Genomic DNA, 23,782 nt, shown 5'->3' on the forward strand with positions numbered 1-23,782 from the left:
GAGAAACCATTTCACCAGCAGCATCCAAAGTGTGTGTTGTAGTGTGTGTTGTAGTGTGTGTGTGTGTGTGTGTCTCGTGTGACAAATAACGATTCTTTGCTCACACACACACACACACACACGTTGGAAACGTTCTCTTCAACATGATTCCATCACGGCTCCTGTTCCGCCACATCCCAAAGGTTCTGATCCGGTGACGGAGACTCTTTCTGCTTTGTGACACGGCGCTTCATCACGCTGGAAGCAGCTGTTAGAAAATGGGCGTGGCCAGGAAGGGATGCGCATGGTCGGCAACAATGCTCGAATATTCTGTGGCATTCAAGCCGTGATTGATTGGTATAAAAACCCAAAGTGTGCCGAGAAAATACACTGTGTTCCAAATTATTATGCAAGTATTTCTATCAAAAATAAAAAAAACTCAAAATGCACTTTTCCAAATTATTATGCACAACAGAGTTTCAAAACATTTTAGAGGTTGTTAAGAACTGAAAATGGTCATTTGTTGAATGTGCAGCATTAGCAGGCCATATGTACTGAAATCAAAGACTATTTCAATCAAAAACATCTGAACAGGCCAAGTTCCATGTCAACATAGGAGCCTTCTTTCATATCACCTTCACTATTCTTGCCTCCATTGAACTTGTGAGTTTTTGGAGAGTTTCTGCTTGAATTTCTTTGCAGGACGTCAGAACAGCCTCCCAGAGCTGCTGTTTTGATGCCAACTGCCTCCACCCTCATAGATCTTTTACTTGGGGATGCTCCAAAGGTTCTCAATAGGGTGGAGGTCAGGGGAGGATGGGGGCCACACCATGAGTTTCTCTGCTTTTATGCCCATAGCAGCCAATGACACAGAGGTATTCTTTGCAGCATGAGATGGTGCATTGTCAGGCATGAAGATGATTTTGCTACGGACGGCCCGGTTCTTCTTTTTGTACCGTGAAAGAAAGTGCTCAGTCACAAACTCTATATACTTTGCAGAGGTCATTTTCACACCTTCAGGGGGCCTAAAGGGGCCAACCAGCGCTCTCCCCATGATTCCAGCCCAAAACATGACTCCGCCACCTCCTTGCTGACGTGGCAGCCTTGTTGGGACATGGTGGCCATCCACCAACCATCCACTACTCCATCCATCTGCACCATCCAGGGTTGCACGGCACTCATCAGTAAACAAGACTGTTTGAAAATGAGTCTTCATGTATTTCGGGGCCCCCTGCAACCGTTTCTGCTTTTGTGAGCATTGGTTTGGGGGGGGTGGCAATAGTAGGTTTATGCACAACTGCAAGCCTCTGCAGGATCCTACACCTTGAGGTTGGTGGGACTCCAGATGCACCAGCAGCTTCAAATACCTGTTTGTTGCTTTGTAACGGCATTTTAGCAGCTGCTCTTTTAAATCGGATGAATTTGTCTGGCAGAAAGCTTCCTCATTCTGCCTTTATCTGCACCAACCCGTCTGTGCTCTGAGTCAGCCACAAATCTCTTCACAGTGCGATGATCACGCTTAAGTTTTCATGAAATATCTAATGTTTTCAAGGTATGTTTTCATCCCTTGTCCAAGGCATTGCACTACAATATTTGAGGCTTTTCGGCAGCAGAGAGATCCTTTTTCTTTCCCATGTTGCTTGAAACCTGTGGCTGCTTAATAATGTGGAACGTCCTTCTTGAGTAGTTTTCCTTGAATTGGGCTCACCTGGCAAACTAATTATCACAGGTGTCTGAGATTGATTTCCCGTTCTGATGGTTGATGTGGACATGAACTGAAGCTGCAGGATGTGATGCGTTGCACTGCTGCCTCACGATTGGCTTTTTACATACCTGCATGAATAAGTAGGTGTTCGCTGTACAGGTGTTCCTGATGAAGTACACCGTATATAAATTGTCCGGTGACTATCCAGGAAAATAAAGCAAAAATATGTTAAGTTAAATATTATGAATAATAAACCATGATCTTTTTTTTTATCATAATATACAGATCTAATTAATAAGTCAGAATGATCAGATAATGAGTGAGACATGTTATAATTATGATTGCATCTCGCTATGATTCAGATTTAGGATAGCAAAAAAATATATAAGAAAACAATGAAACCAAACCAAAAGTCCAACAATGCAACAGGCATGATTAATGAAACCAGCCCAATATTAAGGAGTGTTTCCATACATAACCAACAGATATATAATACATGTCTTCAATGATTCCATTTTGTCAAACCATAATCAGAAGGAGTTTATTCCGCCAACACATTTACATATCGGAGGAATAAGTCACAGTGAGGATTGGCGCATCTCTACTATTAACGTGTCAAAAAATAATAAAATAAAAATAGAATAAAAAGTTTAATAAAATGGGCCAAATATACAGCTGAAAACTACAAAATGATAAATAGTCAAATATATAAAAATATTCAGAATATCAAAAATGTGATGCTACGCACAGGTTCAATTATTGATGTGGAGATCCATTATGAGTGGTTGCTGTGCACTTGCCACGTACGACCACCACCTTAAAAGCTTCTTTCCTGACAACGATGCACCTCAACGCCGACCCCGCCCGCTCTTCACCGCCTTCATTTACAAACAACTCCAGTGAAATGCCGTTCGCTTTGCGGTCGCCACCGGAAACAATGAAAAAAAAAACCCCCCACACATATTTAAAAACAATCGCGTTAATTCCGTTTGTCGCCGCCTGCGAGCGGCGTACGGCCCGGCGTCCCGCCTGCCGGTGGTTTTTTGGGCGGAGAAGGTCGTTCTACTCCCCAACGTCCGTCCGTCCGACCCCTGCGCCGCACCATGGCGTCCACGCGTCCTGAGTGAAACTCCAGGCACGCCAGCCACAGGAAGTCCGCGCTGACACAAAAGTGGATAAAAATTGTTTATTCGACTTGAATTTAATGACAAAAAATAAAAAATAAATAAATAAAATATTTTTTTTGTGTTTTTTTTTTTAACGTTCTAACTTCAGCCAAAACCGTTCAAAGTCAATGACACTCGACACGGCAGGTCATCTCAAACTGCTTTTATTACATCTTAAATAACAGTACATTTTAATATAGTTTCTATCTTGCATCCAGCTTTCGGTTGTACACTGACTGACTTTAAAATTAAATACAAAAGGTGGAGAGGGGACAGTGGGGGTGCAGAGCTCTACAGTTATTTCATGGAGAAAGAGAAAAGGAAAGGGAATTAAGTAATTTTTAATAGTTTTTATTTCATTTTTTTGCCAACTCCAGGCCTAACGCACAATTACAGCACATTTTTTTTTGTACATAATGTCGCAGAGGGGAAAAAAAACAAAACAAAACAAAAAAAAAACCAAAAAAACAAAGGAAAAACCAGAATGGAAAAGAAATGCCACTACTGCTAAAGAAAGAGCGTCTGTTTACAAGGAGAAAGGAACCACAGAAACTTCTGCCGTTCAGATGCTGCAAGTATTTTTTTTTTCCATTTTTTTATTATTAAAGGACAGAAAAAAACCTGTTTGTTATAAAATGCTTCTTTTTCTTCGTAAGTGGAATTTTTTTCTTTGTCGTTTTGCTACAGAAGGAATGAATTTTTTTTTTTTTATTTGTTCCGTTTCGGTTCGTGTATGCTCGTGTGTGTGTGTGTGTGTGTGAGTGTGAGGGTGTGTGTGTGAGTGTGAGTGTGTGTGTGTGTGTGTGTGCGCACGCGCGCGCGGTTCAAAATGTTCGCTGTACTTCTTAAATTTGCGGAATCCCTCCCAAATATGGACCGAGTAACCGTTTTGTGTCGCGGCGCTTGCTTCTCGAGTGCATAGCTTGGACATTTGAATTGAATGGTGTATGCACAGAGTAGCAAAGAACAAAAAAAAAAAAAAAAAAAAAAAAAGAGGGAAAAACAAAAAAAATAAAGAATACAAATTCAAATAAACCCGATATAAATACCATTGTAATGATGATATATTCAACAGGTTATTTTCTTAAAGAAAAACATCAAAGGACTTAATTCCATATGCACCTTTTTTTTTTTTTTTTTTTTTTTTAAGCAATTCTACAGCATGCGATTCTAAGAGTTAACCCACCCATGGCAGACAACCAAAATCTTTTTTTTTGTTTTTTTTAACTTAAAAAGTTTCAATATCATTATTTTCAAACATTGATTTATACAACATGTCATTCACAGAGTAGTAACTGCGTTTTTCCAAGCGCGGAATGGGCACCTCTGTTTGAACGGAAAAACTCCCTGACCCCGCCCGAATCATGTCACCAGCCCCGACCACGCTCAATGGGAAGGAGGAGGAGGAGGAGGGGGGGGGGGGGGGGGGAGGAAATAACGAAAGAATAATATCAGCGGAGGGTTAATCTTCATTTAATTATTCTACATTGTCGCCAGACGAGAAAAAAACAAAACAAAACAAAAAAAAAAAAAAAAGGTGAAAGAAAGAAAGTTTCAAATGCTTCTTTTTGTGACTTTTTTTTCCTTTTTTTAATCGTTTTAAAAACAAGCGTTTGTTACCACAAACGGTGTGTGCTTGGTCAGTTTACTTTTCTCTTTAAACGTTTGCATATATATATATATATATATATATATATATATATATATATATATATATATATATATATATATATATATATATATATATATATGCAAAAAACATTTTTTTGTGCAAACAAAGATTCGTGGACTGGATGGGGAAGAGAAAAAAGACAAAAAAAAAATAAAATCAAAAAAAAAATAATAATAAACAAAAGTCCAAAGTACGGGAGGACTTGACATCCAGGAGGTGACGTCACGTCCAGCTCCTCGTTTAAAGCTCAACCCCCCTCCGCTGGGACCAAACTGGATTTGGGGTAGAAGAGGAAAAAGATCATAATAATAATAATAAAAAAACAAAAAAAAACAAAAAACAAAAAGGAAAAAAGTCTTCAAAGTTTCACCGTTGTTATCCGTGGATCTGCCAACATTGTTCCAAAAAAAACAAAAAAAAAACAAAAAAACAACAAAAAAAAAAAAGGCGTCATGGCTAGCGGAGAAAACAAACGTTTTCTTTGATCCGTGCGATTTAAATGTTGAACCGAAAAGAGCTCTCGGGTCTACTTCTGTGAAACACGAAAAATGATTCGTAAATGATTTAAAAACACGGGCAGCAAAAAAAAAAAAAAAAAAAAAATGGGGGAAAATTAAAAATAAAATATTTAAGAGTCAAATCACCGACTTGTGTGTACGGAGGACGTGGGACACGCTTGTAGGGCGGGGCTGGGGGCGGGGACAGAGCGAGTGTCTTATATTATCGTTGACTACAATACCAGACTATGGTCCTGGGGAGGAACCAGATATATTATTTCCTCCTCAATTCCATTTATCAAACCATTCAATTCCTAGATGTTTCTTTTTTTATTTTTTATTTTATTTTAATTTTTATTTTTTTTATACGTTTTATTATTATTTTTATTTTTATTTTTTTTTTACTTCATTTTTCATTTTCTTTTAAGCCGAGTGAGTGATAGAATATTGTGCTCTTTTAAATGAGAAGGAGAAAAATAATTTTTGCCCTTGGTAGTTTTCTTTTTGGGGGTGGAGGTGGAGGTGGAGGCGGAGGCGGAGGTGGGGGGAGGGGTGGTCGTTTGGAGTCAGTATCATGGTGTTTTTTGAGAAGATTGGATATGCAATAAAATCTAACATTGTAAAGTTGGAATGCTCTCCTGCTCGACTGGTTGAGTCCGGATGGCGTCTGCAAAGGAAGGGAGTCAGTCGTTACCGGCGTCGGGCCAAAACCACCGACACGCACCCCAGCCGGTGACGCGGCGCACGCCCGCTCTCGTCACAATCGGGTCGAGGGCGGGAGACGCCGTTGCCGCGCCCGCACCGGAGCACCACCGGGGTCGGCTCTCTACCGCGTGAACATCGAGGCAAAGGGGAGGCTACGGTAGAAAATAATAATATGGCACCGCCGCAGGATTTGGTTATGACATCCATGATCCAAGCTGATTATGATTAAACTGCTCAGGACTCACACTGATGATTAACTGTTTCGCCGATTTCCGGGATCAGATTTTGGTTCTCTCGTGGTTATCGAGAACGGTTCAATGTGGAACTACCAACATCCTAGGATCATGGAGCCGCTACCTTTTGGGAGACGTGGCCAAGCCGCTCCGCGATGACGCGAATAGAAGACGGCGTCGCTCGGGACAACGGCGGCGGCGTCCTGTGAGACAACGGTCCCCGGTCGCCTGGACGCCGGAGAGGCTCCAGAACCGGGGCGCGGCCGCCTCCTTCCGCCGGACACTCACCTTCAGACTCTAGTTCCAGATCTTCAGGAAGCTGTCCCAGGACCCCGTCGCCACCGCCATGCCGTCGTCGGTCACGCCCAGGCAGCTCACGCGGTTGTCGTGGCCGGCCAGGACACCTGCGGAGGGAGGGCACCGTCACACGTCACTCAACCTTCAAACGACACTGGCCGCGGAGCCGAGAATCCAAGCAAATTAAAGTGTAAAACCAAAATCCACATGAAATACATGTGGATCAGAAGGGGACGGACCAAGGTTCACGGGTCTAATGACGCTTAATTATAATAATAATAATATAATTATGATATCACAATAAAAAAAAAATAATAAAAAAATATTATAATAATAAAATAATAAAATAAAATAATAATATAATAAATTAAATAGTAATATATTAATAATAGAATTTTAATAATAATAATCGTCGCTGCATCCCAATGACCCCAAACTGACAACTGACTGTTCTGTTGGTCCGTATGAATAATGAATTCAACTCTGTATCGGCATATACTTCAAAGTTTATGACTTTGAAAGCAGTTTTCGGACGTTATATATAAAGGACATTCAAATCAGAGGGATAAAAAATAAAAAATAAAAACAACGTTATTATTACAGTTGCAGGCTTTATAACGCCAACAACGGTACTGTAATACACCCCGCCCCAATCTCCATGAGACTAATTAAGATCCTAAAAACTTCTTCCCGCCAATTTTCAAAGCCTGGATGGGAATCATCTCTCTGATGATTTCTGGGCGTGGCCCACCAGGGTGTGTCCTCGGCGGTGTATGTTGTACTGAATCATTTGGCGCTGTTCGCAAGTAGGGCGGGGCAGGGGTGGCGGACGATAATGGAAACAAAAAAAAAAAAAAAAAAAAAAAAAAAAAAAAAAAAAAAGAGATACAAAGGTAATAACTATCTGTGAACACAAGAGGGGGCAGCCACCACCTCCACCACCGTGGGCGGAAGTGGAGATTGCTCATCGTCACAGAGGGGCACGGATACGAGGGCGTGGTCGAGTGTCGCCGCGAAGGACGCAATTTCATTTTGGTGGAGAAACCCGGTTCTCCCCCGATCGTCACTTGTTCATTTTAAGTTGTTTCGCCTTAGAATAAAAAATTAAAACAAAAAGGTGACCTGTTTAGATTTCCTCCTGGACTCGCTGCACGTCGTCTCGTTAGAAATTGTTCCATTTGCCAAAATATTGACGTCTGCATAGTGCTCCAACAAACCCCGCCGGCTCACCCGCACGGTCGGCCTTGAGGGTGTCCCAGACGTTGCAGTTGAAGTCGTCGTAGCCGGCCAGCAGCAGGCGGCCGCTCTTGGAGAACGCCACCGAGGTGATGCCGCAGATGATGTTGTCGTGGGAGTAGACCATCAGCTCCTGGTCGGCGCGCAGGTCAAACAGCCGGCAGGTGGCGTCGTCCGAGCCGGTGGCGAAGGCGTTGCCGTTGGGGAAGAACTGTGGGAGAGGAGGGGGGGGTTGTTTACTGGATCCGTGCCCTAGCTCTGCTTTTATTCAGTGACAGTAGGATCATGTGTTTCTCTGGTTGTCATTTAGTTACATTTGGACGGGTGCCAAAAGGGGTATGGATGCCACCATCGTCACGACTGCGTCAGCGCCGGTGGAATAATATGCAGCGTGTGTGTGTGTGTGCGTGTGTGTGTGCGTGCGCTGGCGGCCTTACGCAGATGGCGTTGATGTCGGACTCGTGGCCCGTGAAGGTCTGTCGACACATTCCTTCTCTGACGTCCCACAGCTTGGCGGAGGCGTCGCAGGCTCCGGACACAAACAGCCTGGTGTCCGGCGCCAGGGACAGGCTCATGACGTCACCGGTGTGTCCGGCGAACGTGGTCGTCTGCTGACTGGTCTCGATGTCCCAGAGGGCACTAGGTCGGGCGACACCGGGCGGTGAGCGACACAGCGGCGACGTTTGGGGAATATTAGCGCCGCTCCGGGCGGATCTTTCTGGTTAAGACTCATTTTAAATGGAGTGAGTCAAGTCCAACTAACCTCTTGGTTGTCGCTGCCCGTTGACAAAAACAATAACTCTAAAGTTTAGACAATTTTTTTTTTAAATTAATTAAAAAATAATAATCCAAATGGACTTCCCTTTTCTTTACCTCCAGCCCAAATAGAAGCATAGGTGAGGCTGGTTGGATCGGGAACGATTTAGGAAAATAAAACCACAAACGGTACAAATGATCTGGTCGAGCAGCTTGTAAGAAGAGAACCATATCAAGCCATTTGGTTTAAGTAGTAATGTTTAAATATCTCAGAACACGATGGCAAAAAGCATATCCACGCGCTCCATGTCATTTCCAAATCACGAAACGATTTTTTTGTTAAACCAAGACGTCGCCGGCGGCCACATCCTCCACATCCTCAAACACCAAAGTGAAACACCGCTTGGGTGCGTTGAGGACAACACCCCGGCTGCAGTGCCGGTACTCACCAGGTGGTGTCTCCAGAGCTGGTGACGATCTGGTTGTCATCCAGGAAGCGACAGCAGGACAGGTAACCTGGCAGGAGTCACAACCGCAGTCAACTTTATGAGAGGCGGGGGGGGGGGGGGGCGGACGGACGCCGGTGGAGCCACAAAGTGGGCACGGTGGGAGTGGGGGGGCAAGACAGAGTTTCAATTTGAGTAGCTCTGTGTGTGTGTGTGTGTGTGTGTGTGTGTGTGTGTGTGTGTGTGTGGGTGTGGGGGGCGCGGAGCACGCCGGGGCATGTGATCAAACTACCCCGGCGCCAGAAATGGGGAAAGCTCGAAGGCATCTCTTCACCCACCCATTTGCGCCGCATACTCTTCTTCACCAGCTCGGTGAGATGATTCCCCCCCCCCAACCCCACCCTTAACCGTGGGAACTAGAGCTGAAGTGCCGACATGCTTTCTGCATCATGTGACAACCCCCCCCCCCCCCCCCCCGCCGGAGAACAGAACCGGGAGACGGGCGGTCCGCCGCCGCCGGGATCCCGGGCGACCGCGGCCGCGTTTGCATTGGCCTGCGCCCCTCACCTGTGTGTCCGGCCAGCTCGCGGCTGACGCGCACGTTGCCCTCGCGGGTCTTCAGGTTGTAGATTGAGCAGATGTTGTCCAGGCCTCCGCAGGCCACGTAGTTTCCGGAGGGAGCGTAGGCGCACGTCATCACCCAGGAGGAGCGCAGCGGGATGGCGTGGACCTGGACGGGGCGGAGCACTGTCGGTGACGAGCGCGGGCCGCGAAACAAACACCGGCGCACACGGAAACGAGACAAGCACACGCACACGCGCACGCACACGCCACACACGGGACTCCTGCTTCCAGCACATTGGGAAACGGTGCGACAGGCCTGGTGTCAACCGGCGTAACTGTCACAAAGTCAACAGAATTGGAACAGCTCTGCCTTCTCCATGGGTTATGTGACGCCATCTATCTATTTATTTATTTATTTATTTATTTATTTATTTATTTAGTTAGTTCGGCTCAAGATTCAGTTTGCTGTTCAGGGCCCTTCCGCGCGTCGTGAAAATGGAAGCGATTGCCGCAAAATCAATGATCATCCTGAGGAGAATTTTTGGCAGGCCCGGCACAGAGCGCCAGTCATTACCTAAGTAACAAGTACCTACACGTCAGAATAACTCAACTGAGACCGAAGGTGATGTCATGAGGATGGCCTTACCTTGTTTGTGGTATAGCTGTCCCAAATAATGAGCTTGCCATCCTGGGAGGCGCTGACCAAAAGCCTAACGGAAAGAAAAAAGACCAATTGATGAAAAGTAATAAGCAAGATAAAATTAAAACATACACTCAAAGTGAACACATCACACACCTGACATGAGTACTCATAAATGTTGTACAAATTAACCCTGCGTCACTCTGGGTTGGGAACATTTTTCAGATGAGGATGACAAACATTGTAGTCCAGGATTAGGCTTTGTAAGTACCGGCTCCGACCTCCCGGGGCGTCGGCAAAAATGTCTATTTTTAATTTTTTTGTTTTTGTTCTCGACGCTGCCCAGGTGCCGGTGGGGCGGCTCACTTATCTGGGCGAGTTCAACAAGAGTAACCACAGCGACGGGCTCCCAAGGCACACAGGAGCAGGATAAGAAGCACTGACGCCGGGGCCGCGGCGGATCCCCGAGGGGCCTGCTGGGAGTACGCGAATCTTAACTACCCGAAGGGCCCACGCATGCGCGCCAGGGGCCCGGCGCACCAGAACACACACAACAAGGGAGCCATCCGGCTACAAAGGCAAAATTCCACCTGCCGAGCTACGGGGCTGTGGTTGGGACCAGGAAGTGCTGGGTGAGATATTCTGTTCTTCAGGTACTGGGGGAGAGGTTGTGATGTCACCTGGGACACATGGGAGGGGGTCCTATAAGTACATCAGGCAGCTGTGAAAAGAGCCGTCTTGTGTGGGGTGAAGTTGACACACACACACACACACACACACACACACACACACACACACACACACACACACACACACACACACACACACACACACACACACACACACACACACACACACACACACACACACACACACACACACCATTGACTAAATGTATGAAAACTAAAGTACAGCATGTCCTAAATGATGTTCCCCTCAGTTAAAAATGCAAATGGCTACTGATGTTGGGTTTTCAAAACAGTCGCTCTCTCTCCACCCGTTTCGGGCCGAGTAAGATGCTTAGTGGAGATTGTAATGCATTATCGAACTTTCCAAACGCATCGCAATAAAGCCAGAGTGGAATTACTTGGCTTTCTCCTTGATAGATTAGGGCTGCATTTCAGCTACATTCACTGATTAGAAGTCTAGTTTGCTTTACTTTGCTTACATTACACTACTACATCAGCGATTGTGGCTTTTGGGCGGGGAGAGGAAAAAAAAAAAAAAAAAGGACTGAGGCTGAACAATGGATAGAGGAAAAAGAAAAAATAGGCCAATATGAAGATTAAGTATCTTGAGTACACTTGATCCTTTCAGTTTAGGGGTGTGGTTAAAACTCCATCTACTCTGTGCGGTTTGTGAGCGTTATGGTTTCAAAAGCTGACTGTGTCGGTCCTCTTAGGCTCGTAGTCTAGAAACAAACTACCACATCCTGGACCTTTGGTGCTCCACTATTCTGCAGGGGGTTTGCAGAAAATCCTGACCTCCAAATGAAATGGAACGCCCCTTGCCAACTGGAGCTCTGCTTTCAATTTAATAGATGGTAAAAACATAAAAAAAAAAAAAGGGAGATTTGACCTGACACCTGACCTGGGAGCTCTATCATTCCATGTTGATTGTCGTAACAAGCTGAGGTCATCGAGGCGTCTTTTTAAACACCAGGATGAACCAGAGGACAGGTTTCTCCATGGATTCAACTATTACACTTATTAACTGCTCCACTGACAGATGCTCCTAATAAGTAGCTGGTTTTGGCATTAGTGTTTTGCCGTATCTGTTGGCGAGGGCACACCTGAGCTAGCTAGGGTCATTAGTTTGCCGGTGGCTGCGGTGAGTCGGGCGGGGTAGAATGAGCCACTACCTCTCGGGACGGTTCTCTGGTGAAGGGAAAATATATATTAAAAAATAAAAAAAAAATAAAAAAAAATGGACAGCGTGCCCATCTGCTTTGTCTCCTGCGCCTCGGCACACACATGGGACCACTCTATTTTGATTATTTTCCCTACCCACATACTACCACTTGTGTAGTGTTTGTGTGTACAAACACTACACATCGGACATAAACGCACTCCCCAGTAGATTTATTTACCTGCGCCCGCTGCCCACAGATTGGCATGCACTGCCGGGGGGGGACGACCTCTCACCTTTTGTGAGAGGTCTTGGTTTATCAATGACAAATAAGAAGTCAATGGAGAGAGAGAGAGAGAGAGAGAGAGAGAGAGAGAGAGAGAGAGAGAGAGAGACAGAGAGAGAGAGAAAGAGAGAGAGAGAGACAGAGAGACAGAGAGACAGAGAGAGAGAGAGAGACAGAGAGACAGAGAGACAGAGAGACAGAGAGAGAGAGACAGAGAGACAGAGAGAGAGAGAGAGAGACCTCAAACATCCACTTCCTGGACTTGGTGGAGGGGCGGGGCGGGACTGAATTATTTATAAATGGACGTTGGAGCTGAATGAGATTACCTCGAGTCGGTGCCCCAGTGCATGGCATAGATTTTGGCCAGATGCCCCCTCAGCGTCCGTCTGGTGCGCATCTGAATTCGGCCAACAGGGTCAATGTTAGCTGTGATCTGAGAAAAGGAGAAAGAGAAAACAGCGACAGTTACTTTAAAGATGCACAAACACAAACTTTCAACTTAGACTGAGAGCGGCGCCTTAGCAGGTGAGAGAATAAAACCACCATTTCAGTCGACAACTTGTTTTAGTGTCAATTATTTAGGACAGTTTTTTTTCAAATAGCTCCCCAGGTGTGCGGTGAATTTTGTTATAAGTTGCATTAAAAAAAACCAACCTTTTAATTATGGAAATTAGCTCTTGTGTTGCAAGATCAAAATCGCAAGGCTGCCCCGTTTCGTCAGTTTGAGCCTGCCTACCAGCTGGGAAATAGGGATGAAAACAATCCGCTTTTCCCCCCCAGATCTGATTCCGATACTGGAGCTCTTTTTGTCTACGTGGAGTAAAAAAAACAAACAAAAAAAAAAACAACCTTTTTCCTACTGCATGTAGATCATAAATCCTTGAATATAAAAACGTCTCAAGTTGAAATCGGTTGAGAAATGTAAACGCTTTGTGCTTTTTAGCCAGAAAAAAACGGAGCTCCCGTGTTGACTTGTATCTGTTTGCAGGCCGGTCTTGTCCGTTCCAATATGGCGGCGACGTTGATTTATCTCCGCAACGGGCCGAAGCGGCCAAACGCGGCGTCTATGGTGTGGCAGGCGAGGCCACTCGGGTTGAACGAGGATTTTTAGCGAATGCAATGACAGAAGAGCTCGCTGCGAAAAAGAACACAATCCCCTGTTTGGGATTATTTTGGCTTTAAACCCAAGGACATATCTGTGTAGTTTTTAATCCTCACCCTGTGATTAGTTTCAGTGTGGCGCCGCACCAACAGAACTACAACTCCCGGCAGCTCTGTGGCGGCGCATATTGTACACGTCGGAATCCTGACGTCGGCGCTATTTTGAGGACCGACGCGGTTGGACGGCCGCATCGATCACTGACGGTTTGTCCAACTCCAACCGCCGGTTCCTATTCGCGCACGCTTTGAAGTGCCCATTGCAGGTTCATTATTTGCTGAGTTGAATTCTGGAGGAGGCCGACCGGAATGGAATTCGGATCGGGGACATCAGTCCGGTATCCAATACCGGATCGGACCCATCTCTACTTGCAAATACAGTTCTGCATGTTTGTGACGTTTGAAGTGGCACAGATTTAGCTGGGAACACTCTGGGCCAAATTTCCCAGAAACCAGGTGGAGAGGGGGGGGGGCCGGATTAGAACAGAAAACAGGGTAAAGGAAAGAAATTGTGAAAATATTTGGAGGTCACCGACCTGAGACAGGGTAGCATCCGCGCACGCTTTCCTGGCATCCTGAAAAACACCAAAACACACTTCACTGAATCCATCATGTCCAAAGAGAAACACACACACACACACGCGCACACGCGCACACACGCGCTTTATGATCATGTTCTACTTCCATTGAACTCCTCCGCTCGCGTATCACAAAGGGAGCTGCGTCATGGTAGTCACAGAGTCAGGACATTAACTTTACATCTCAAGGTCCCAGTAAGTCGGGCCCCGGTGGGCATTCGCTCAGACCAAAGTGGGATCTTTGTGTGCACAGTGATTTGCTGAGATGAATGATAGTTGGCGTGCTGGAATGGAGTGTCGGAGCAGGTTACAGTACTGGGCAGCGTCACAGATATAGATATATTTTCGGACTGTGACAGGTCGCTGTTAGTTCTGCAACGTTCATTAACAACGGGGATGGTGATGATTTCTGTTGGACCAAGAGTCTGAAAGTAACTATGGATTATATCTTCTATTTAAAGTGCAATAAACTGGATGGTCCGAAGATGCATAAAATATTCCAGATCAACATATGATTAAAAATAACTGTGTTCCTCAGTTAAACTCCCATCACTATGAGAGCAGTGGTAAGCCTTACTAGGATGCGTTCAAGGTCTGTTCTCCAGCTTGGATCCAGGTAGAAATGTGCAGCAAAATCATAACTCTTCCACAGTAGGCTATAGCTAGCTCCTGTCACAGGACGTAGCTAACGAGGACACCGACAGTTATTTAAAAGAAAACAACAACTCGGAATGCTGTAACGACCAAAGGAACACAAGCTAAATTAGGTTGTGTACAAAGAGGTAAAAAAAAGCAAAAGCTCAAAAATAAAAACTTTGAAAAAAAAAAAAAAAAATGGACAACCAAAAAAAAAAAACGTTAAATTCAAAATTTGACTCATAAAAGTTGAATAAAAATGTCCATATTTAGAAATCCTGGGTATTTAATGATTCCTCATATTTTAACATCTCAAAAACTCTAACCTCCTGAAAACTAAGGAAGCACAAAAGACTGCATGTAGACTTGGGGCGTTTTAATCACACACACACACACACACACACACACACACACACACACACACACACACACACACACACACACACACACACACACACACACACACACACACACACACACACACACACACACACACACACACACACACACACACACACACACACCTTCATGATGCTTATAAAATGTTTTATAACAAACTGAGCCCGTTTGTAAAACTATTAATTGGATACGCTGGACATCACAGAGGGTGAAGAGATTAACACTGTGCATTTGGACATTGGCTCAACCACGCAGGCAGCGTGCGGAGAAACAGAGGAAGGTAAAAAAACGGCGGGGCGGCCGTGGACCTCCAACTTACTCTGATCTGGTTCTTGAGCTGCTCGGCCTCCTGGCGTAGCTGGTCCAGTTCGCTCATTTTTCTCTGCTAATGGTGCGCTTCGCTCCGCCGCCTAGACGCTTGCTGATCTGCGGGAGACAAGAGGGACGGGCTCAACGCAATCCTCGTCTTTTCCCCACTTGGTGGAAATATGTCCTGAACACACACCCGACAAATCTTATACCCCCCCCCCCCAAAAAAAAGAGATTGTTTGAAGAAAGTCATATAAAGAGATTCATGTGGCACAGAAAAGTGTGGCAGACTTTGGCCTTGGGAGGCTCAGCCTGTAGATATGTATACACAACAGATCGCTGATAGATGTTTGCGAGGACATCACGAACTAACAAGCTCCATCCACAGATCTCCTGGAATCCAGTCCATCCCATCTGCAGAGTCCAGACAAAAGTCGGCGGGATTCATGGAAGGCCAACAACTCGAGCCTCGTCCTTCCCAGCTTGAAACGGTTACCTAGCAACAGGCACTCTGCGCGGCTAGTTTGGGCCAAGATCCTAATTTCCAGAGTGAGGTTTAATTTGTTTTCTCCCCTACCAAACCGCCGGAAACACTTGGGCAAACATCTGGCCACCACAGAGGAGCCGATGACGTCCTTGACGGCCAGCGCAATAAATAAACAAACAAATGAACGGATAAACGCCGTCCACTGCGAAGGGCGGAGAACCAACGTACCCCCTCTCCTGTGACAGACAGCAAAGCAAAGGCTCGAATGGCAGGTAGTGAGGGAGGCAAAGGGGGCAGCTGGACGCGCCGGCGGGCGTTGCTGGAGGACAAAGGTGCCGGGGCGATGGGCGGGCGCTGGAAGCTCTCGGTGCTCTGGCCTCTGGACTCTAAAAACTCTCCTCCAATGTCCTCTCTGTAATCCCGGGACACAGTTGATTCAGCTTCTCCAGCCAAATCCGTTTAAGACAAAACCTGCTGATGATCCTAAAAGCAGTGGCTATCGCGTTGACCCCAATCCTCTGGGCAACACCCTTAGCCCTGACACTTTCACTCTCCAGAGGACGGGAGGCGTGTGCGCCGCACAAACAGAGACGAGCGGCGGTGAATGACGCAACGCCTACAGAGCGCTGCAATATTCCAACTTCGCAATTGCAATGATAAATGAGGAACTTGCGGACAAGCCTGTTGATATTAACTTTACAAAATGGCCGTCAATCCCAACGGTCCACTCTCAGCCATCACAAAAAAACAAAACAAAACAAAACAAAAAACAGGTTAAAATTCCACTGAGGATGTCCACTAAAACACACTGGTCCTGCCACCAGAGACATCAAGGGGAAGAAGTGGAGCCCTTTCTTTCTTTCTTTCTTATTATTTTTTTTAAAAAGGTAAAAATGAAATATCAATAGAATTGCAGCCGGTCCTGCGATACAAACTTTCAGGCAAATAGACCAAGAGACGTGTGCGCATAGCAGCACCTTACCTCCCTCTTTTTTCCGTACTCGGATGCGGGTCCTCTGTCCTGCGCAGCGTCGAGACCCTTCCAATGAAGACCTTATCCTTCAAGCGCCCGACGTCTCAGCGGCTGCCCGTCACCTGATTGGCCGGTGCAGCTAAACGGGTCTGCTTCTAAGCAATGCGACTTAACCCCCTAATCTTGTTGATAAAAATGTCTCATGGTAATATCGCGGGCTAATTCTCACCTTCTTTGTAATGAGCCCTCCGTGTCAGTTTAATTGACCCGCTGGCGGCCTCTGCAACAAAAGCTGTGTAGGCACGCATCAGCTTTCCAAATCAAGATGAGAAACAGAACCATGTTTGAGTCTGATGCACCCAGTCCGTCTAGTCCAAAAGGTGAAATAGGAATATATCTGCTAGTAGATCTAGGCCCGGTCGCCGCAGTAAGGGTATTAAAACACGGCCACATGGCTACTGCCTGTTCTATCACCAAAAACAGAACTCAGAATTCCCACAAAACTATCTGTAAGTTGCAAAACAGCAGTGGTTTGCACCACTGGAATCCCTGGCATCACATCAAAACAGCTTTACCGAGCTCACACCGTAGCTGTGCATGCATTGTCAGATAACTTCTGAATCTACAGACATTAAATACATAGTGCCCTTGAGCAAACGTTGACAAACTGAGAAGGATACACTGAAGTGACAGAATTCAAACTATTTTGAGAATGCAGTGGATTACACAGGTTTATATTCACGCCATACTTAGACAAGGTGTTGTGATGCAATTGCATTTTCGGCATTCCGGCATCGACCTCAAAATGTAGGCCTTATACAATCCAGTTATTAATTAAAAAGGATGGACGTTTTTCATGCCGGGACAGGTCACCTTCAAGAAGATGAGAAAAAAAAACAAAAACAAAAAAAACAAACCAAAAAAAAAATAATAATAATAAAAAAAAAAAACTCAACACCGACCACAATACAAGCCAGTATGTGCCTGGAAAACACTACATCTCTGAAAAAGGTAGTATTGTATTTGGCGATGAGTGTGATATTTGTCTTTAGGGTGTACGAGCTTGATGGCAGAGGCGTGATTCAGAGGGCCCATCCATCCATCCACCCACCCACCCACCCCGTGCTGGTGGTGGGAGTGCTGAAACCGCTGGCAGCCCCACAGATAGAGCGCTCGACACTGCTGCCTTCTCTCTCTCAGCCGGCTATTTTTAGAGAGAAAGTGGGGGAGGAGGAGGGAAGCAGACTGCACATTTTCCAGCCAGTCCTATCGGCTCCGACATCTCCAGTGCAACACAGTGACAAGGAGAGAGCGGAGTGAAATCTGATTCCACACACACACACACACACACACACACACACACACACACACACACACACACACACACACACACACACACACACACACACACACACACACACACACACACACACACACACACACACACACACACACACACACACACACACGTTTGGAAATACCAATGTAGAGGGTTACAAAACAGATCTGCCTCCCCAACTGCGCGCTCACAATGACAACGCACAATGTTCCGTTTGTTCGAGCCGCGAAGCCAAGGAGGCACAAAGTGTTATTTCTCGACGGGGGGAATAATGCGGGCCCGATTTGGTGTGTACGAAAACGTAGGCGTGACACAACATGAATCCACCGGAGAGTGAAGGCGGAAAGGTATGGGCTGACACGCCGAGAGAGAGAGCGAGCGAGCGCGAGAGAGAGAGAGAGAGGCTCCACCCCTATGATGTGAGCGCGGGGGGTGGAGGCAGGCAGGGGAGGGAGATGTTCTGGCGCACAGGAGGATACAAGCGAGGGAGGCCGAGCTGGAGGACAGAGCCAGATTAGCCTAATGAGAGTGAACAAGCAGAGGACAATTGGGAGAGGAGCTGCTAATTAACCCCTTTGGCGAAGAGTGGGGTGGGGTGGGGGCGAGGGTGTGGTAAGCTCAGAGCGGCTGCACACCTACGCTTAGAGCAGTTGGGCGGGGGAGCACCTGCAGGTAACAACGAGCGAAACTATACTTTCCTTCAACGGAAAAACTAGCACAGGATTTATCCTGTTTTAAGGGTTAACTCCTAGAATAGTACTAGTATATTACTCGTATAGTAGTAGCAGAGTATGTTTCCAGTTGCAGAATATTATATTTGTAAACTATGCAATATGCAAACAAATTATTTTTTTAATAATTAAAGTATCCACCTTAAAACGGACAAACCTAGACCCATTCAGATCATTCCTATCCTCGAGAGAACTATATATATGTTATCTTAAAAATAAAAAGCCTTTTATTAAAAGATATTCAGATACAATTCATTTCAAATGTTCTTTTTCAATTTCTGAATTGCAATAGATACGTTGGAAGTTATGGAAACGTTTTCCACTTAAAATACAACCGTTCAATTCTAAATCCAACAATACATTTCTGTATCAGACTGAAGGTGTTTGCAACGTACAACTGATGGGACTGAAAAGTTGGCAGCGACACTCACTGCAGGTAAAATGTCAATATATTGATATAAAATCGTATCGTAAAGCATTTCTTCAATATCGGACTGGATGGAATTGTGACTCTTTGTTTTGAAATTGAATCAAATCGTGAGATTCTACTCCATCTGGGAACCGCGAAAGAAGAGGGCTCTTCTAATGCATACGCACAAACAAATACACAAAGAGTGACGGCAGGAGTTTGTAGTGGCTTTTAAATATATATCAAAGACCAATGTTGGATTATGGGCTTGTGTAAATACAGAAAAACGCAGCAGCACACAACAAGGCCATGCATTACCTATGAGGCGCTGTATGGAGAGGTGTGCTATGAGGGTGGCCTTAATAATTTAGGCCCCTCCCCTGGACCCAACACAGGTTCAGCACGTCCCCTCCACGCCGTAGTAAACAGCACAAGCTCGTCCTCCGTGGAGACATCTGGCTTGAGTTTCTTTCTTTTGCCGCAACTCAAAAATCCATGGGATTTTGATCTTTGTCTGTTTCAATGCGCAAAAATACATCGGCCACAGGCTGCCTCAGCTGCCGTGTTGGTTTCTGACTGTTGGTGTCAACAGCACAGAGCCTCCGCCTTAGGAAGCGCAGCACACACTCTCTCACAACAGCAGCTTCCTGTTCAGGGGTGTTTCCCTCCCCGCTCTCGTCAAAAAAAACACACAGACACGGCGGCATTGCATCGCCTGCAAATCATTTATGTTCCTCAGAAGGTTCCATCCCCCCCCCCCCGACCCCGGCAGTGACCGGTGCTGGCTCGGCTCTCATCTGCGACCCAGCCCAGTTTACAGAAGTTTCCCCCCCCTCAAACAGAACATTTTTTAAGCAGAGGCCACAGACAAATTTGTAAGGCGCCAGATGAGAAAGAAAATGAAAAAAAATAGGAAAATGGATCTCACTTTAAATAAACTTTAAATCACACAAATACAATTCTCCCAAGTTCAAACCTGTTAACAATTTATCAATCCATGGAATACATGTTGTATGGCCAGCCTGCTGACAGCATAGGTTAAAAAGAAATAAACAAAAAAAAAAAAAAAATGGAATTCATTGCAACTTTTTGGTGGGTTCAAATCTACCCATGTTCATTCTTTACATCCTTCCTTGAATTAGACCCAGTTGAAGGGAATCCGTAGGGCTGGATATTGGTACTCAATGCCTTTTAAGGTATCAATTAAAATTAGGGCTTAACGATTCATCTAATTCAACAGGACGTTGCAATTTAATAGAACTAAATTTTTTAAATCGCAGAGGGTGTGGAGGTGCTGGTGGGGCCTGGAACACCTGCGGGGTCCGGGCGGAGCCCCCTCCACAACGGTGCGCCTGTTTGTCTTATTTTCTTACCTTTTTTTTTTAATTCAATGAGCATAAAGCTGTCCTTGAGCACAAGTGGATGTATGCGTGCAACCTTTTTATAAAAAATTATATATTTCTGCTGAAACGCTGCATATTTTTCCAATGTTCATTTTCAGATCCGAACAATTACAAGACTCGAAGTGAAATCGATCGGTCAATATCCTGCTGTGATTGAAGGGTTTTCTTTCTTTAGAATTCAATAGTTAAATAAAGATATGTTATTCATATCAATTCAAAAATCATTATCATAAATGTAGGCGTGGCCAACAGGAAAGAGCAGTTTATATGTTGACCGTATCCAATGTTGTGTTGGTCATACTACAGAGTGATTTATTGCTTGTGTTTAGTGAATAATTCAGAAGAAAATAAATAATAATAAATCGCATTCTAAATCCCAATGGACCCAATTGTGATTGGTAAATTTTTTTTTTTTTTAATAAATACATTTAAAAAAAAATTGCAATTTGATTATTTTTCCAAAACATTCAGCCCTAATTTAAATAACCCAATACCAAATAGTATAGAAACCAGTCAAACAATACCTGCATTCAATCCTTTCAGTTCCCAGATCTAGAAAAAAAAAATACTTTCTATGGTTTTGCTCACAGACAATCATCGCAAGGGTTTTCCAATTTAATTTGACATGTGATTGGCTCTCCACCGCAGCAGCTACAAGCCAGCCAATCACCACAAGCAGTCTTGGATTTAATGCAACGTGTGATTGGCTCTCCACCGCAGCAGCAGCTCCAACCGTTTGTTTAAGGATGGTTCACAAGCCTCTTAAAACAACAGTCAGGCGTCCGTACGAACAGTGAAAGAGGTTTTCCTCGTTGTCATCATTCCTCCTGTACTGGCTGTTTGTTTAAAATGACACTGCCCAAATACTTCATTGTACAGTTTATTTTTTATTATAAATATTTCAATAATTTGAATACTTTCGAAATGTATTAGTATTAAAATCATTTGGATGGGGAGGGTTGGTGGCATTTTACACAACTGAATGCTTTCATTCATGGGTATAGTAGAATAAAAAGGTACTGAATGAATACTCTGTTACTGCAATCACTTTAAGGGTACAGGTATTGTGATTGGTGTCGTCATTTTTTAAACAATACCCAGCTCTAGGAATTAGGGTGTAAAAAAATATCACCCCTCCACCCCCCATAGTGGTGCGTTGCACGGGCGGTTCACTACCAATGCCCTGTTCTGAATCAGGAACAATACAGACTGTGTGGTTGTCTGCTGCAGGCTGACACTCTGGCCCAAATTAGGTCACGCTTGCTCAGATGAGGCCCCGCTAGTTTTTGGTGGTACAGTGTTACTGAGATTGTCTTTGTAGAAATTTTATATATATATATATATATATATATATATATATATATATATATATATATATATATATATATATATATATATATATATCTCATTACATTACTGAAGATGGGGCTGTATAACTGTTCTGTGTCACTGCATAACGTATCACTTTACTGGGATACTGCATACTGTACTGCATCACTGTTTTGGGTTACTGCATACTGTATCACTGCACTGGGTTACTGCATACTGTACTGCATCACTGTTTTGGGTTACTGCATACTGTATCACTGCACTTGGTTACTGCATACTGCGCTGTTTTGCTGTCCTGTTCGGTCTTACTGTATTGCTGTAACGTACTGTTGTACACTGTACTGTATATCTCCATACTTACATGCACTTTACTGCACATATCTGTATATACAAATAGCCTATCCTATATACATAACTCTATTTACTTCACTTCTATTTTGTACCCCCACTCTGTATTATCTTTTTTTGGAGTCTTATTTTATTTATATTATTCTATTCACTAACTACATTACGTTTTAGGAATCAGTTAGTTGCTAGGTAGGAATTAGGTTTGTTTTTATGTTCAGGTTACTAACTATTGGGCATAATCTCCGGGTGCGTTGCAGAGACATTTCACTGCATATATGTATGACAGTATGTATACGTATGTATGTGACAAATAAACCTCTTCAATCTTCTTTCTTGACTAACAGGCCAAGCTAATAGGCCTCAGCTGATATTGTCCTGATGAAGAAAAAATAAATAAAATCTTTGCAAATAAGTTGGTAATCTTCAACCAGCTGTAAAAACAGTAAAGGGAGCAGCAGCAACACAAACTTGACTTGGTCATCGCAGCACAATCCACAATGACAAATGCATATTAGATCACTTTCAACTCAAATATGATTCTGAAGTCGCAAGAACAGAGTCAAACTTCATCACTGTAAATGAGGGCATGTCCTCAAGGATTTTGGAGAATAAATACCAGGTGGAATTAAATTAATGAATGAATTAATTTAACGCTGCCGACTTTGTGGAAGTAATTGCGACACAATAAACACTGAAATGTTGAATATTTAAAATAATAGGGTCACAAGCAATGGGGCGGCTGGCCCGGTGCTGCTACTGCTCAAGTGTATTTAGCCAGATCTCCACCCTGTAAGTGTCTTGAGTTGTTTTGGCTTTGGATGAGACTTCATTTTATTAAACAAACGTTGTGCTTGTCTGGACTTTGGGCCGACTCTTGTATTATGGACAACTGTTCCAAGTTAGACCAAGTTCCAAATTGCCAACAACCTGTGGATTCGATGGGGACGTGTGCATTTCCATTCTGCTATATTTAAATAGTTTCCTAACATTTGCATATTTCGGTCGCGCTCCTGAGCCCTTCAACTTACGTTATTGAAATGTTGTCCAACATTGCCGTAAAACATTGATAATCCAACAATGCCGTAAATCGGTTCTGCCGCTGATTTGTGACGTAGAGCAAAGATAGAACCGGGACCGGGGTGCGCACACACTTCTGTTTACATCCTGAACGCGCAAAAGTTTGGCTCAGTTTCACCACATTGTAATGTTCTTTGAAACTATTTTTTTCTCCATAATTTATTTAAATAGTTTCAGTTTGTAGTTGTTTTTGTTGATCATTCCTGAGTAATATTTATTTTTTATAGATGAAGGGGAAAAAGAAACCTTCCTGTCACAGCTGACTGATTATAGTCTAAATGCTCCAAGAATAAAAGATATTATTTTCATTTTCTATGCAGATGCATATCCCCTACAAAATCACCCAAGTCCATCTAGAATGATTCATTCTTCCCAAATAGAGCAAGTCATTTGGTGAAAACCCCTGTATTTTTTATATCACAATATATATCGCAGAAACAAAAATATTGCAAATAATGCCTGTCGCCCCCCCAAATATCATGCTAATGATACAGCCTACAGCGGGAGGTTTCTGAATTGATCAAACATCAAAATGTGATGTGCTCACTAGGGTTTATTTGAATACAGGAAATAATA

General features: G+C 44.3%; 1 protein-coding gene across 2 annotated transcripts in view; it reads right to left on the reverse strand.

The window, feature by feature from the left end:
* Window positions 1-4,629: 4,629 nt before the first annotated feature.
* Window positions 4,630-23,782, reverse strand: part of gnb1a (guanine nucleotide binding protein (G protein), beta polypeptide 1a) — a 33,235-nt gene continuing 14,082 nt past the window's right edge. Inside the window, exons 2-11 of one of the 2 annotated variants that reach the window (XM_080015885.1) lie at window positions 15,121-15,227; window positions 13,725-13,763; window positions 12,357-12,463; window positions 9,903-9,966; window positions 9,260-9,422; window positions 8,696-8,762; window positions 7,928-8,129; window positions 7,485-7,701; window positions 6,246-6,361; window positions 4,630-4,794 (exon numbers count right to left, since the gene is read on the reverse strand). In XM_080015885.1, coding sequence (XP_079872011.1) covers window positions 6,255-6,361; window positions 7,485-7,701; window positions 7,928-8,129; window positions 8,696-8,762; window positions 9,260-9,422; window positions 9,903-9,966; window positions 12,357-12,463; window positions 13,725-13,763; window positions 15,121-15,177 — 1,023 coding nt within the window. In that variant the 5' untranslated portion in view covers window positions 15,178-15,227 and the 3' untranslated portion in view covers window positions 4,630-4,794; window positions 6,246-6,254. Of the gene's footprint in view, window positions 5,687-6,245; window positions 6,362-7,484; window positions 7,702-7,927; window positions 8,130-8,695; window positions 8,763-9,259; window positions 9,423-9,902; window positions 9,967-12,356; window positions 12,464-13,724; window positions 13,764-15,120; window positions 15,228-23,782 lie in introns of both variants that reach the window. The other variant, XM_080015884.1, reaches the window with a different exon arrangement.

This window comes from Zeus faber (genome assembly GCF_960531495.2).
Source record: "Zeus faber genome assembly, chromosome: 15".
Classification (NCBI taxonomy): domain Eukaryota; kingdom Metazoa; phylum Chordata; class Actinopteri; order Zeiformes; family Zeidae; genus Zeus; species Zeus faber.